Source organism: Haliaeetus albicilla, chromosome 32, assembly GCF_947461875.1.
Source record: "Haliaeetus albicilla chromosome 32, bHalAlb1.1, whole genome shotgun sequence".
In the NCBI taxonomy this organism is placed as follows: domain Eukaryota; kingdom Metazoa; phylum Chordata; class Aves; order Accipitriformes; family Accipitridae; genus Haliaeetus; species Haliaeetus albicilla.
In genome coordinates, this window is record NC_091514.1 from 750,683 (window position 1) to 765,704 (window position 15,022).

Here is a 15,022-nt window from a genome sequence, read left to right on the forward strand (position 1 = left end):
GGACAAGGCCGTGGCCAAACTGGATGCCCCAAGTGGAGGATAAAAAGAAGAAAGCCTCCCCAAGTGGAGCAGGAGCCAAACTAGCTGCCCTGAGCTGAGCAGGAGTAAAACTAACTGCCCCAAGGAGCACTGGGGAAAACTAGATGAGCCAGGCAGGGCAAGGGCCAAACCGGCCAGCTCAAGCGGGGCAGGAATAACACCCAGCTGCCTGATCAGGGTAGGAGCAATACGCACTGCCCTGCGAGCAGGTCAAGGAATTAAACCTGATGCTAAAAAGGCACCCACAAACATTTTTCAGAGGTCCAGGGTGAGAGAGCAGTTGGGTGGGGGCCTGGCAGCCAGACAAGGTCAACCCAGCACAGTTGCTGAAGGTCTTTCTTTGGTAGTGCTAGTTCACAGTCAGCCCGTGGCTCTATCTTGGGGGCAGATCAAATTCTTTGGAAATGAACCTGTGAGAGACCACACGAGTGTCACGGACACAGTCCTGTACCTGGGCAGAGTGGAAAAGACACCCTCAGCAACCCGAGCGTGCCAGCCAAAGCTGTGAACAGGCACGCTTACAGCCCTGGGCAGGTTTTTATTCATCCAGCCCATGCAGCTGCAGGAAGAGGTGGGTCTGTCTGCCGGCAGACAAACAGCCCTGCGCCAGCAGCGTGTGGGGAGCTCCAGTGACTGCCGGCTACCGGAGGTGCCCGGGCTGTGGCGGCCGTGGTGCTCGATGGCCTCAAGGGGACATGTCCCCGTGCAGCCCCGTGTCACAAAGGGGCAGTGATGCGGCACCTGCCCGGCGCTTGTGAGCACACCTGGCCAGGTCTTGGGATCCTGAAAAGCAGGCCAGCAAAAGCCAGTTGGGCTGAGCTGGCCTTCGGGATAAGTCAGCTCCTTCCTTCGCTACTTGCGTGCCTACATTTTTCCAACCATTTATCATTTACTGCTCAATTCTCAACTTCCATCCTCTTTCAAAGGTAATTATGATTTGACTTTCAGGACAGATCATAGAGTAGGTAGATACGGGATGAAAGTACAGGCTGGTCTGTGCCTTCCGAGCTGCAGGCTGAGCTATTACACCTTGATAGGCTGGCCAGAGATGGGCTATGGGTAGAGTTCCTGTTTTGCTATTTCCTTACCGTATCCTAGGATAGGTAAGTAGGGGGTGGCAGTGTAGTCTGAGGCGTTGGGCTCAGCCTAGAATGACAAGAAGCCTGCCCTGACTGAGGCGGTAGGAAGGGAGACAGAAAAGGAGCACGGCAAAGGTAGCCGTTAAAATAGCGGCCAAAAGCCGGTCACTCCTGCATCCAAGGTGAGCAAGTGTGGGCTGGAGAGCGCGAGAGCTCTGCTGCTAAGGCTAGCCACAGGTAAGCAGCAGGTCCTCTTCAGAGGAGGTGACACGCAATGCAGTCTTTCAAAAGGGCCTCGGTAATTGCTGTCAACTGGAGTCCTGTGACAGGGACAGTGGGGCCATCAGCCTGCAGCTCGACAGCGGTTACAAGTGCCACTGAAACACTGTTGATGGCGGATGCTGTTCTGTGGGTTGTGCTTGGGGTTTTTTCAGCATTTTGTTGAGCTACAATTATTTCTTTGTGATCAGGAGACGGGATTGGTGCCGATCTTCTCTTTCTGGAGCACGTCCTGACCTCCTTTGTCATCCAAAGCTTTCCCCTCTGTTCCTGAGAGGAGTGATGGCTGCAATGGGGAACGACTCCTGTAAGTAACGGCTTCGCCAGCAGGCTTGGGCTTTGTGAATCCCCAAAGGCAACGGACGTGGCTGGTGCTGCATCTCTGAATGTGCTGACAACCTAGAGTGAATTCTGGGGCATTTCCTGACAGCAGCCAGACTTAGACAGGTGCTTCCGATTAGACGCAGGGAAATGCTCCTCTGTCACTCCTCTGCTACTAGTACAAGCCTTTGAAAGATGACCTTGCTCGTAGAAAGATTTGACATCAGTCAGGTTACCTTCTGTGCTAGATACTTGCTCGTTTTCATCAATTTACAATCAGGAAGAGGGGAGACTTGACCTGATAATCCAATTCAAGTCTCGAGAGGGAAAGGAAGGTAGCCCTGGGCACAGAAATCGGACTGTGGGCTTGTTGGACTTTTGGCCAAATAAGCAGGGGAACAGCCTATCTTCCAAAACTGTTTCTTGACCAGTAAATATCAACGGCAGCATTAGGCTTCCCCCAGTGTTTCTGGGTTGGAGGTTAGAGCTGGTCGTCCTGACTGCTCCTGTACAGAACTCGACTTTTAAAAATGCTTTTGTGCAACAAAATCGTATCATCTCTTTTCAAATGTCATTACCCTGCAGTCATTGCCAAGGAAATGGCTCCACAACAAAGGATCCTCTTTCCCCCGGAGAAGATTTGCATGGATTGGCAGCAAAGACAGAGAGCTGGAGCGGGACTGCACAACCTGGGCAATACGTGCTTCGTCAACTCCGTCCTGCAGTGCCTGACGTACACAGCCCCTCTGGCCAACTACCTGCTCTCTCGTGAGCACAGCCAGTCGTGTGAGTACTTTGAGGAACATTTCCTTGTACATCTGTTGGGCACTTCCCCAGGATTCCCAGAATCTGGAATTTGATTTAGGAGAAAAGCAGCCCTTCTTTCTCAACCCCACGAGGAGTTGTTCTTTGAACGCTCAGGCCTAGCAGCCGCTTGTCTTATCTAGGTGTGTTCATCTTCAGATAGGCACTTCTTTCTAGCCCCGGGTCTTGATTCCTATTCCTGCAAGTCAAACTCCCTTTGCTTATTGCACAGAAAACTTCTGTCAGTTAAGCATCCCTCTGAAGAAACTTTTCTACGCACTAAAATGTCCCGAGCTTGTTGGGACGTTGGCACCTTGGGAGGAGTGGAGACTGTTCTTAAAACTTCAGGATCTCCGTGAGGTTTCCCATCGCTATGGCTATTTTGCTAACCTGAGGAGCTTGCTTCCCTCCCTCCCTCTCTCCCTCTTCAGGTCGTCAGCAAGACTTCTGCATGATGTGCATAATGGAAGTGCACGTTAACAAGGTCCTGCATTCCTCTGTCAGTGCCATCCAGCCTAGCGCTGTCATCAGTGTCCTCACACGTAAGTCATTTCGGGTGCTTTTACAGGTTTTCTCCCCTTCTTGTAGGAGAGAATTACTAACTTCTTCTTTCGTAGGAATAGGAGAACATTTCCAGCTTGGCAGGCAGGAAGATGCCCACGAGTTCCTACGCTATACTGTCGATGCCATGCAGAGAGCTTGTCTGAGTGGAAGCAGCGAGTAAGCACAAGCAAATTACCTTTTCAATGTTCCCGAGCCCTTTGGACTCCTTGATGTACTCCCACCAAGGAAAACCTATGCCTGGGGCTTTCAGACAAAGCAAGACTCTTGGAGGAGATCACCCTCTGCCTTACCATTTATTTCCAGATTGGACATGTCTTCTCAAGCAACTACCATCATCCATCAAATATTTGGGGGCTTTCTGAGATCCAGAGGTACTTTTCCGCAACTATTGCTCAACTTGGAATTGTCTGTGCCCTTCTGTTGGCCTGTGATAAACAGCCGATCGTGTAGTAGGTATGAAGGACGGAAACTGGCACAGCCAGTGACTTCCCCTATCGCTGAGCATTTTGATTTGCCTTCCAGTCACGTGCTTGAGCTGCAAAGCAGTTTCCGATTCCTACGAGGCTTTCCTGGATGTCCCTTTGGATATAAAAGTAAGAGCGTTTATAGCTGTGCTTCAAGACATCCCAAGGGCCCTGTAGCTTTCCAGAATCCATGCTGTTGACTTTAAAACGTATACTGCGAACACAAGAGAGCTTGGTGGAGGGCTGGAAGTGGAATGGGCTGAGTTCTTCTGGGGAGGCCATGGCAGTGGTCTCCTTGTAGGTGCTGGCTTTAAGCTGGACAAGTACGAATTATCCTCTCTGCACCCTTGACGTACTCTCATCCTTCTTCCTTTTGCCCTCCCTCAGCACCCCATCTGGCTCCCAGGCTGATGGGTTGTATCGTTTTCATTATTGATGACCCTGCAGTGCCACAGGGAAGTAGCTCTTGATAGCCCCGGGAATCCCTCAGGAGTACAGTTCCCTGAGGGAAATGTTCAGCATCATACCCTCTTTCTGCCTCCTTCTGGACACTGCTTGCGGGTTCACAGTGCGTTTCCCCAGCATCAGCTACCTGGGTCTTCTTGTCAAGTCCTAGTAAGTGTTTGGGCAAGGGCATTGCCCGCAGCTCACTGCTCTCCTCTCTCACTCCTCCAGGCAGCCTCTTCTGTCACTGCAGCTCTGGAGGACTTTGTGAAACCGGAGCAGCTGGATGGTGAAAACTGCTTTCAATGTAGCAAGTAAGATGATTACTAGTGACCCAGTAGTACTAGATCCTGCGGGAAGGTGCTGCATGTCATTGAGCAGAAGTCATCATTTCACATAGGCTTAATGCACGATAACGAAATGCAGCTTTTTTCTAATATGGCCTTATGGTACTGAATAGCCTTAAAATAGCGTAAGGATGTGTGAGACAAGAAAGCTTGTCTGGTCTTCTTGGGGGAAAATTGGGTGTATTTCAGCACTTGGCTCTGTGCTTGCTTTCAAGGTGTGACAAGATGGTTGCTGCCTCCAAGGGGTTTACAGTCCATTGCGCGCCCAAGGTTCTCACAGTGTGTCTGAAAAGGTTTGAAGATTGCACCGGCAGGAAGATCAGCAAGGTGCGTATGCCACTGGAGGGCAACTTTCTCTTCCCGGAGCAGGAGATTTCCCAAAGCAGTACGCTCTTTCACAAGCTGTTCCTGTTGGCTTTTTCGTATTCCCTTCCGAGGAGAGGAGAGTTCCGGTGGGAAGACAAGCATGTACTTGGCTCCAACAGAGCTGCTTTGGCCGGGAGCAGTTTCCTGCCAGCCAAACCATGCTGTGTTGAAGGCTATTTCATGTAGTACTTCAGGATCGTTTCTGAGCCCTCCTGGTCTCCCTGTAGGTTGTGGAGTATCCCGAGTACTTGGATCTTCGGCCATACATGTCCCAGACAGCTGGAGAAGGGCTCCTCTACTCCTTATATGCTGTCCTGGTGCATCGTGGTGACAGCTGTTGTGCAGGACACTATTTGTGCTACACAAAGGTAAAGAGCAACTTCCTTCCTAGCAAGGGAAAAATGTGTGCTGGGGAAGACAAACCTTCCTGGCAGTGTAACTGGCGGCCAAGGATTGGAGGGAGAAGGTCTCCTTAGGCGCTGGATTGGATTTGTGTTGGCATACTCTTGGTTCTGTAGTTTTCCGCCTGTGTTTTTGTGGAGAAACCATGCGGTTCATCTCCAGAGACTGATGCCTTTCTTTGCAGGCCAGCAATGGACTGTGGTACAAGATGAACGATATGGCTGTGAATGGTTGTGGCATCAAGACAGTTCTCAGGCAGCAAGCCTATTTACTGTTTTATGTCAGGTGATGACAAGTGTTAAAATGTGTTCAGAATACGTTTCCTTTTCCTGGCTTTGCTATTTTTCTTCTCCTCCTGCATGTTTCTCTCTCTGTCATAGGAGACAATTACTACCTGCCTCCTTCAGTCCTTATCTTCCCACGTCAGTCCTTATCTTCCCTTGCTGGGCTTCAGGCTGCTGCCCTGGTGTAAAGTGCTACTTGTCTGCTGTCTGAAGCTGGCTAATGTAGAGAAGAGTAGTTAAAGGGGGCCTACAGGAAAGATGGGGAGGGACTCTCTATCAGGGAGTGTAGCGACAGGACGAGGGGTAACAGTTTTAAAGTGAAAGAGGGAAGATTTAGATTAGATATTAGGAAGAAATTCTTTACGGTGAGGGTGGTGAAACACTGGGAGAGTTTTCCCAGAGGGGTTGTGGATGCCCGCTCCCTGGAGGTGTTCAAGGCCAGGTTGGATGGGGCTTTGAGCAACCTCGTCTAGTGGAAGGTGTCCCTGCCCATGGCAGGGGGCTTGGAACTAGATGATCTTTAAGGTCCCTTCCAACCCACACCATTCGATGATTCGATGATTCTATGAAATGGAGGCCGTAGGGATGACAAAGACGAGGACTTGCTCTGACAGGGGCAGACCTGGTGGGCAGACCCCAATCAATTTTCCCATTTGTAGTCTTGGTTACGTCTTCTGTCTGTTGTAGAAACCGCTCCAAGAAGATGACTGAACCCCAGAGAAAGCTGCAAGAACAGCCCTAAATGCAGATCACTCTTTTTTTCTCCAGGCGCTCTGATTTGAAAACTGGAGAAAGGGTGCCTTCCTCAGTGACACCAGCATATGCCTGTTCCTCCCTCAGTCAATGCGGGGCCGAGAGCAAGCAGGAGGATTCTGTGGGACCAGAGGGTCTGCCTCCTAGGACTAAGGTAACCTGGGGAGGTGGGTCAGGGCACCAGATGGACAGCAGATTTCTTTCTGGGATCTTGGCATTGCTCTCTTCTCCCTCCCACGCTGCAGCTTTCTTCACAGCCGCTGCTCCCTCTCAAAGCATCCCACCTCGATCCACCCCGTTTGTCCGCCTTTGGCCCTTCTGCCTTTGCAGCCCTCCAGGAGAGCCTTCGGGAGGCCCTTAGCTGTCCCCTCCCACAGCTTCTGAGGTTTCCCCACTGTTCAGGTCCTTTCAGCAGGAAAGGGCAGGACATTTGCACAGCTCTCTTTGCAGGACATGGCGGTGGGCATGGAGGACTCTCCAGAGGACAGCAGCTCCTCTGCACCAGCCAGCACCAGCCAGCTAACCCAGGCAGGTGCACAGGAGGCATCTGCAGGCTGGCCAGGCAGGCTCAGCATCGCCTCCTACATGGGCTCCTGCTTGCATCGCTTCTTCTGCAGCTGCCTAAGGCTGGTGTCCAGAAGGAAAGCTGCGTGCCTGGTCCGCTCTCCACCACTTGCTGCTCTGCACACCGTGCAAGAAGACAGCAACAAAGAGGAGCACGGATTCAGCCCTTCTTCCCGCTGCCAGAGGAATGGTGCCAGGGAGAGGGCCCGGAGCAGATCCCCGCAGTGGGGAAGAGATGTCCGCAGCTGGTTGGTGGACACCACAGACTACGACCACTCAACAGGGAGGAGGAGGAGGAGGAGGAGGAGGAGGAGAAGTAGTCCTCCAAGTCGCGATCACACTCCCAGGGATGATGCTGCTCCAGGGCCCTCAAATGGCACTTCCCAGTCGGCTCCTGCACCCAGTGCTGCTCAGGAGCAAACCCTGCCAATGCAGAAGCAGAGCAGATCCCTGCGGCAGGGCTACGCTCTCCGCAGCCGGGTTTTGGAGACCACAGACTACCACCGCTCAGTGAGGAGGAAGGGGAGGCGGAGAACAAGTCCTCCACATCATGACCGAGCCCCAAGGGATGATGCAGCTGCAGGGCCCTCCAATGCCAGCTCCAAGCAGGCTCCCACACCCAGGGCCGCTCGGGAGCACGCTCAGCTGTGGCCGAGAGAGCGGAGCAGATCCCCACATCGGGGCTCTGAGCTCTGCAGCCGGTTTGTGGACACCACCGAGTGTGACCCCTCAGCAGGAAGGAGGAGGGTTTCAGCACCCCGGAGATGCACATCAGGCAATCACTCGGGGTGCCGAGATGGTGACGGGGGCAGATTGTCAACCTGGATGAGGGAGGAGCACGGCATCTGACTGCTGCAGTGCCGGAGAGGAAGAGGAATCCAGGAATCCAGGAAGCATCAAAACTTCCCCCAGCAGGGACCAAGCTGCACAAAGGGCACCAGCAGCCCACCCCGTCCCTCCTCCCAGTGCTGCCTCTGGCCAGGAAGAGCTCAGAGAGACCTTCCAGACACTCAGACAGCTCTGCCGGCTGGCCTGCCTGCCCACAGGTCCCTCCAGGAAGAGCTTTAATCCGTGTTCAGCTTTTGGGATTGCCTTGCAGAAACAACACTCGTTTGGACCCAGCAGGCAGAAAAGCCAAAGCCAGAATTAAAAAGACTCGTTGGCCTTGCCTGTGGAATTTACGGGGTGTTTCTTTCTCCGTAGGTTTTGTGGCAATTGGTGGAAATACCCAGTCCGAGAAGTTTTCATTGTGGGATTTTGAAAGCAGTGTGTTTGCGTGTGCCCATCTTGCAATCTCTTCTTTTTATAGGTGGAGTTCAAGTCACTCGAATGGATGTGGGCTGGATGAGCTGACAGCGAGTGGGACTGCATCAGGCTGAACGGCCGGGCCCTGAGGGTGCTGCTCAGTGGCACCAAGTCTAGTGTGAGGCCAGGAGCTAGCGGTGTCTCCTGGGCGTCAGTACTGGGTCCGATCCTGTTTAACATCTTCCTTAACGAATGGTCTGGGTGATGGGCAGAGTGCACCCTCAGCAAGTTGGCAGATGACACCAGGCTGGGAGGAGAGGTGCTTCAGCCAGGGGGTCGTGCTGCCATCCCGAGGGGCCTGGGCAGGCTGGAGAGATGGGCTGACAGAGACCTCACGCAGTTCAGCAAGGGGAATGCAAAGGGTGCTGTGCGGGTGATGAGCACCGGCACAGGCTGCCCAGGGAGCCTGTGGAGTCTCCATCCTTGGAGATGTTCCACAGCCCTCTGGACATGGTCATGGCCAACTGGCTGCAGGTGGCCCTGCTTGAGCAGGGGGCTGGGACCAGGTGACTTCACCCTCCAGGTGACCTCCTGGGCAGCCTCAAGTAGCCTGTGGTTCTGTGAAATGGGTGCCTGGAAGAGGATCCAGCCACCACCGCTGACACCCTCAGGCAGCCATTGACAGCTCCACCAGGAAGCTGCAGCCCCTGGAGAGGAGCCCAGGCTGGAGCAGGCTCAACAAAGACCAACAAAGAGGAGCACGGATTCAGCCCTTCTTCCCGCTGCAATAGGAACTGTGCTTGGAGAGGGCCCGGAGCAGATCCCCGCAGTGGGGAAGAGATGTCCGCAGCTGGTTGCTGGACACCACAGACTATGACCTCCTCAGCAGGGAGGAGGAGGGTTTCAGCACCCCGGAGATGCACATCAGGCTTGCTTGCTTCCCTCCTCCCTTCCTTCCTTATTTCCCCCCCTCTTCAGGTGCAGAGGAAGGCTTCTGCATGATGTGCACTACGGTAGCACACATTGAGGAGGTCCTGCCTTGTTCGGGCAGTGCCATCGAACCTACATCTCTCATCAATGAGCTTCCACATAAGTCATTTCAGATGGTTTCATCTGGAGATATTCTTGATTTCTGAAGCACCCAGTGTGTCACTGTTTTTGCTGTGTTCATGTTAAGGTGGAGAGCTTTTTTAGAAAGGTAAGTTTTCTTCCCTTTTTCTCTGAGATCACTGTGAAAAACTTCTTCTTTCTTAGGAATACGAGAACATTTCCATCCTGGCAGCCAGGAAGACGCGCATGAATTCTTCTGCTATGCTGTGGGTGCCATGCAGAGAGCTTGTTTGAGCAGAAACAGCGAGTAAGCATAAGCACGTGACCGTTGAAATACTCCCTAGCCCTTTTTACGACCGTCAGTGAAAACCTCTGTCCGGGGCTTTCCTAACAAGGAAAATTCTTGCAAGAGCTAACTCTCTGCCTTCCACCTCGTGAGCTCTGATTACCATTTCTTTCCAGCTGGGACACATCTTCTCAGGCTAGCACGCTCATTCATCAGGTCTTTGGAGGATCTCTGAGATCCAGAGGTACTTTTAAAAACTGTTCCTGCCCTTAGAATGATCTGTGGCTCTTTCTCTGTTTGTGGTAAACAGCTTCTGGGATGCAGCAGTATGTCCAGTGTGTTGAAAGCAGTATGTCTTGGTCACTGAAATGGGCAGAGTTAAGTCTCCTTCCCAACCTGAGAAGCATTTCTCTTTGCCTTCCAGTGACGTGCTTCAGCTGCAAAGCCATTTCTGACACCTACGAGGCATTCCTTGATATTCCCTTGGACATCAAGGTAAGATGTGTTGAAATTGTGGTGCAAAATGTTTCCAGGCCCCTGCAGGGCACCTAGTTTATCTCCAGGAAGCTCCGTGGAATTCAGCCTGTGGCTGTTACCACACAAGAGCTTGCTGCTGGATGGGAAGGGAACTGTGCTTGTGTGCTTCTGCTGTGGAAGCTCTGTAAATGGTCTCCCTGTGCTGGGTGTCAGCTGGGCAGAGCAAGGATGGTATCTACAGCTGTGATGACACTGTCATACCACCCTGCGTTGGACTCCCTCCGTGCGCCTCTGGTTGCTGTGCAGACAGCTTGGATTGCTTTTGCTCTTTTGGACCATGCGTCCCACAGGCAAATCTGGTACCGCCCAGGGGTAGCTGTTTATTGGGACAAGGCTGGTACCACACAGGTAGCTCTTTCTTGAGATTTTGAGTTTCCAGGAGCTTAGTGCTCTTCCTCTCTCTCTCATCCATGCAGCCTCATCTGTCGCTGCAGCTCTGGAAGACTTTGTCAAACCTGAGCAGCTGAATGGCAAAAACGGCTATAAATGTAGCAAGTAAGGTTATTGCTAAGGTCATCTTCCTAGTAGATACTGGGTTACAGTATTGCATGCCTGGGAGCACTAGTTAGGTGTGGACTTAATTGAGAAAGCCAGTCATGAGGCAGCTTGGGGCTTTTTGTCTGGGTTTTTTTTTTTTCCCTTCCCCGTACAACTAACCCACAGGAACCATCCAGAACTTGGAAAAGAATGCATTTGTTTCTAAAGCAGGTCATTTTTTTTCCCTTCTGCCTGAATATTTGTAAAGCTGATGAGAATTTTATTCCTGGCCTTGTCTGCACTGGAGGTGGTCAACTTTCCCAGCTATGAAGCTGCCTACTGAACTACCCTTATGGCCAGAAGGCAAAAAGACATGTACCATCTGCAGTGGTGAGCCAAAGCAAGGAGGAGCTCTGGACGGTGATTTGGCAACAATCCACAGTTTCATCTCCAAGACTTTTTTGGATACTTGAATCTCTGTCCAGGAGACCTCAGTCCTCGGAGCAGTAGGGGCTCCTGCTGGCTCTCTGAGCAGTGTCATGCCTCGCTCTTGTATTGCAAGGGCTGCAGACTCCTGCTCTCCAAAGGGAGCCACCCGAGACCAAAGCTACCTTCAGGGAGAGCCTATGGACTTAAGGCATCTGAAATGCAAACACGTGCACACAGTAGTTGGGCAAAACAAGCCTTAACTCAAGCCTACATGGATGGGGGGTGGAGTGAAGATAGGTGCAACAGTTGGGTCTGTGCTTGTTTTCAAGGTGTGAACAGCTGGCCACCGCGTCCAAGAGGCTCACGGTACATTTTTCCTCCAATGTCCTGACACTGTGCTTGAAGAGATTCAATGCTTTCTCTGGCAGATTAGCCAGGTATGTATACAAGTGCACGGCCACTTTGTCTGCTTGGAAGGAGATGGTTCCCAAAGGAGAATCCTATTTTGGAAGTCCTTAATGTCTGCCCGCGATGGCTATCGGGTGAAGCTGTCTACGAAAAATCAGTGCAATAGCTCTGCCTTGCTCTTTGCCTTACGGTAAGAGGAAAGTTCCAATGTGAAGGTAAGCACTTACTGTGGGCGTAAAGAGCTGGCTTGGCTGAGAACAGTTTTCTGCCACTTCAGGGATGAAGTGGCAACAGCTGTTTTTGATGAAGCCAGAAGATCTATTTCTATACCTCTAGCCTGTGTTTGGTGACAAGGTCTTCTCAGGCTGCTTCCTAATGACTCTCAGGATAACTTTGGAGTCTTCTTGGCCTCTCTTTAGCTTGTGCCATATCCAGAACATATGCACCTTGGCGCACATGTGTCTCAAGCGGCTGGAGAACCTCTCCTCTATTCCTTGCATGCCATCCTGGTACATGTAGGTCCCAGCTGTCAGACAGGACACTACTACTGCTCTGTAAAGGTAAAAGTCAACTTTGTGATTTCCATTGGTGGATTGTGTCCTTCAGTGGTGTCCTGTCTGTGTTTTTCTTTTAAAAGCCCTGCAGTTCATCTGAAGATAGCGTTGCCTTTCTTTGCAGGCCAGCGATGGACGTTGGTACAAGATGAACGATGCCTCTGTGGTTCTCTGTGACATCAAGACGGCCCTCTGCCAGTGTGCATATTTACTCTTCTATGCCAAGTAGGAACAAGTGTGAAAGGGTGTTCAAGCATGCACTCCCTCTCCTGTTACTGATCTTGGGGTTGCTGTTCTCCTCCGGTGGGTTTTGCTTTCTGTCCTAGGAGAGAATGACTCTGTCCAGTTGGGTTCTGTCTGTCCTGCGCTTCGCCAGGTCCTTTCCTCTCCCTCCTTGTCTGGCACTAAACTGTGGCGCTTGTGTAAACTGCTGTCTGCTCTCTGAGACTGGCTAGCTGCGAGAAGAGGCAAAATGTTGCTCCGGGAGGATCTAAAGATGAGTTACTGCTCTGAAAGGAACAGACGTGGCTGGAAGACCATGATCTTGTTTCCACCTTCTTTTGGGGGGGGGGGGGAATGACATCCCAGGGAGCCCCTAGCACCCATGGCCCCAACCCCATAGATTCCCCACCCCCCAACCCATAGGGACCTCCCCCACCCCATAACCCCCTACAGCCCCATAGCCACCCCCCCGCCCAAGGTAACTTGGGGGGGCCCTCCAGCCAGTCCCCCCAGTGCCAGGCCAGCACCTCCTGGATGGTGCCCACTGAGCTCAGCACCAGCAGGCCTGGCGTGGGAGGGCGGGGCTGGGGGGACACACAAATGGAGAGGGGGAGAAGGTTGGGGAGTCCTGTGGGGTTTTGGGGTCCCCAAGCGGTATTCCTGGGGGGTTTTGGGGGAGTCAAGGTGAGGGGGAGTTTTGGAGTTTATGGTCCAGGCTTGGGGGGAGGCAGGGATCCATAGGGGGTCCTGGGGGTGTGTGTATATAGCTTCCAGGAGAGATCTTTAGGGCCTGGAGGGGGAAGGGGTGGTGGGATCCATGGGGTCTGGGGGAATCTGTAGGGGCTGGGTTTGGTGAACGGAGGGAACTATAAGGTTGGGGGGGGGGGCGGGGGGGGAGGAATCTACAGGGTCCAGGGGGAAAGAGAGTGATCTGCAGGGTCTGGGGGGATCAGTACAGACATGGGGAGGGATAAATCTATTCAGTCAGGGTCTATAGGGTGCAAGGGGGAAAGGGAGGGACCCAGAGGGTCTGGGAGGGACCTATAGGGTTTGAGAGTGTCTATAGGATACAGGAGAGTAAGGAGGGATCCATAGGGTCCCATGGGATCTACAGGACTGGGAGGGAATGGGGAATTTATAGGGTTCAGGGGGATCTATAGGGCTAGAGGGAACAGAGGGATCTATAGGATCCAGAGGGGGTCTCGAGGGTCTGGGGGGTGTGTCAGGGAAGGGTATACAGGGGCTGAGGGCAGTCTGTAGGGCCAAAGGTCAGGGAAGGGTACATAGGGTCTGGGGGGTCTATAGGGTCTGGCTGCAGCACCGGGGGGGTGGCGGGCTTGGGGCAGGGCATAGCGAGGCCACGCCCACTGCACTGTCCGGGGTGGGGCTGGAGGGCACCCAGGCGTCTGAGGGGGGACACCCAGGGCAGGTCCCCTGAGCTCCCCCCCTGCCTCCACATGGCCCTGGTCGATCTCTTCATCAGAGGCACCAAGACCACGGCTGCCGCCCAGCCCTGGGCTGTCGCCCCCTGACCCGCCCTACCTCCCCCCTCCCTGACCTCACAGCGCCCCCAGCGTGACGTCACGCCCCAGACCCCCCCAAACCTGGCTCGGATTCACACCTCCCACCGCAGCGCCCTCCTGCTGATGGCGCGGCCGACCACCCGCCCACCTTCGGACCAATAGGTGCCCGCCCGGCCGCTCTGCGCCCCCGGAGGCTGCGTCTCGATGGTGCCGCGGCGGCAGCCACAGGGGGTGGGAGGGGGGAGAGAAGCCTCAGGGCTCGTTAGCATAAATTTGCATCACCCCTCCCCCAGCCACAGGGCACCCCGCGGGACCCGGGCGTCCGGGCGCGCAGCTCACCCTTTATTGGCCGGGGGAGGGGGGACCAGGGTTCCGCCCCAGTTGCTCCCAGTATGACCCAGTTGCCAGCACTGTAGTTCCAGTCGGTCCCAGTATGATCCCAGCTGCACGCAGCATGGACCCAATTACTCCCTCCATGATCCCAGTTACACCCCAGCATAGTCCCAGTCACTCCCAGTTGCCCCTAGTATGGTCCCACTTACCCTCATAATTCCAGCTGCTCCCAGCATATCCCAGTTGCCCCCAGCATGCTCCTAGTCACTCCCAGTATGATTCCAGTTGCTCTCAGTATATCCCAAATGCCCCCAACATGATCCCAGTTCCTCCCAGCATGGTCCCAGTCACTCCCAGTTGCTCCCAGCATGATTCCAGTTGCTCCTAGTCACTTCCAGTCACCCCCAGTGTGGTCCCAGTTGCTCCCTGTATGATCCCAGTCTTGCCCAGCATGATCCCAGTTGCTCCCAGTTGCCCTCAGTGTGGTCCCACTTCCTCCCAGTATGATCCCAGTCTCTGCCAGCATGATCCCAGTTGCCTGCAGCATGGTACCAGTTGGTCCCAGTTCCAGCCAGTGTGATCCCAGTCGCTCCCAGTTGCCCCCAGCACGGTCCCAGTTGCCCTCAGCATGGTCCCAGTTACTCACAGTATGATCGCAGTCGCCGCCAGCGTGCTCCCAGTCACTCCCAGTATGATCCCAGTCGCCACCAGCGTGCTCCCACCTGCTCCCACTATGATCCCAGTTGCCCTCAGCATGATTCCAGTAGCTCCCCGTTGCCCCAGCATTGTGCCAGTTACACCCCAACATAATCCCAGTTGCCCCCTAACATTGTCCCAGCATGGTCCCATTTGCCACCAGCATGCTCCTAGTCACTCCCAGTATGATCCCAGTTGCTCCCTTTCTGCTCCCAGTTACTCCTAGTCACTTCCAGTCATCCTCACTGTGGCCCCACTTGCTCCCAGTATGATCCCAGTTGCCCACAGGGTGGCCGCAGTGGTTCCCAGTATGATCCCAGTTGCTCCTAGTCACTCCCAATATAAACCCAGTTGCTCCCAGTTGGCCCCAGCATGGGCCCAATTCCTCCCACAGTGATCCCAGTTACACCCCAGCATAGTCCCAGTTACTCCCAGTTCCCCCACTATGATCACAGTTACCTTCAACATAGTTCCAGTTGCTCCCAGTATATCCCAGTGTCCCCCAGCATGCTCTGAGTCACTCCCAGTATGATCCAAGTTGCCCTCAGCGTT

The 15,022-nt window shown here is 53.6% G+C and overlaps 1 protein-coding gene across 1 annotated transcript; it reads left to right on the forward strand.

The window, feature by feature from the left end:
• Window positions 1-2,227: 2,227 nt before the first annotated feature.
• Window positions 2,228-5,244, forward strand: LOC138683211 (ubiquitin carboxyl-terminal hydrolase 42-like). The gene is made up of 8 exons (XM_069774743.1): window positions 2,228-2,504; window positions 2,954-3,064; window positions 3,140-3,242; window positions 3,390-3,457; window positions 3,609-3,679; window positions 4,226-4,308; window positions 4,557-4,668; window positions 4,935-5,244. The coding sequence occupies exons 1-8, from the start codon at window positions 2,249-2,251 to the stop codon at window positions 5,181-5,183; spliced, it is 1,053 nt and encodes a 350-aa protein (XP_069630844.1). The 5' UTR covers window positions 2,228-2,248; the 3' UTR covers window positions 5,184-5,244.
• The last annotated feature ends 9,778 nt before the right edge of the window (window positions 5,245-15,022 follow it).

Excerpts from the sequence above, each read along its gene's own strand:
- LOC138683211 (XM_069774743.1), top strand. The coding sequence starts at position 2,249 with ATGCTTTTGTGCAACAAAATCGTATCATCTCTTTTCAAATGTCATTAC. Across the intron at positions 3,065-3,139 it reads TGTCATCAGTGTCCTCACAC|GAATAGGAGAACATTTCCAG; the intron begins GTAAGTCATTTC and ends CTTCTTTCGTAG. Across the intron at positions 3,680-4,225 it reads ATGTCCCTTTGGATATAAAA|GCAGCCTCTTCTGTCACTGC; the intron begins GTAAGAGCGTTT and ends TCACTCCTCCAG.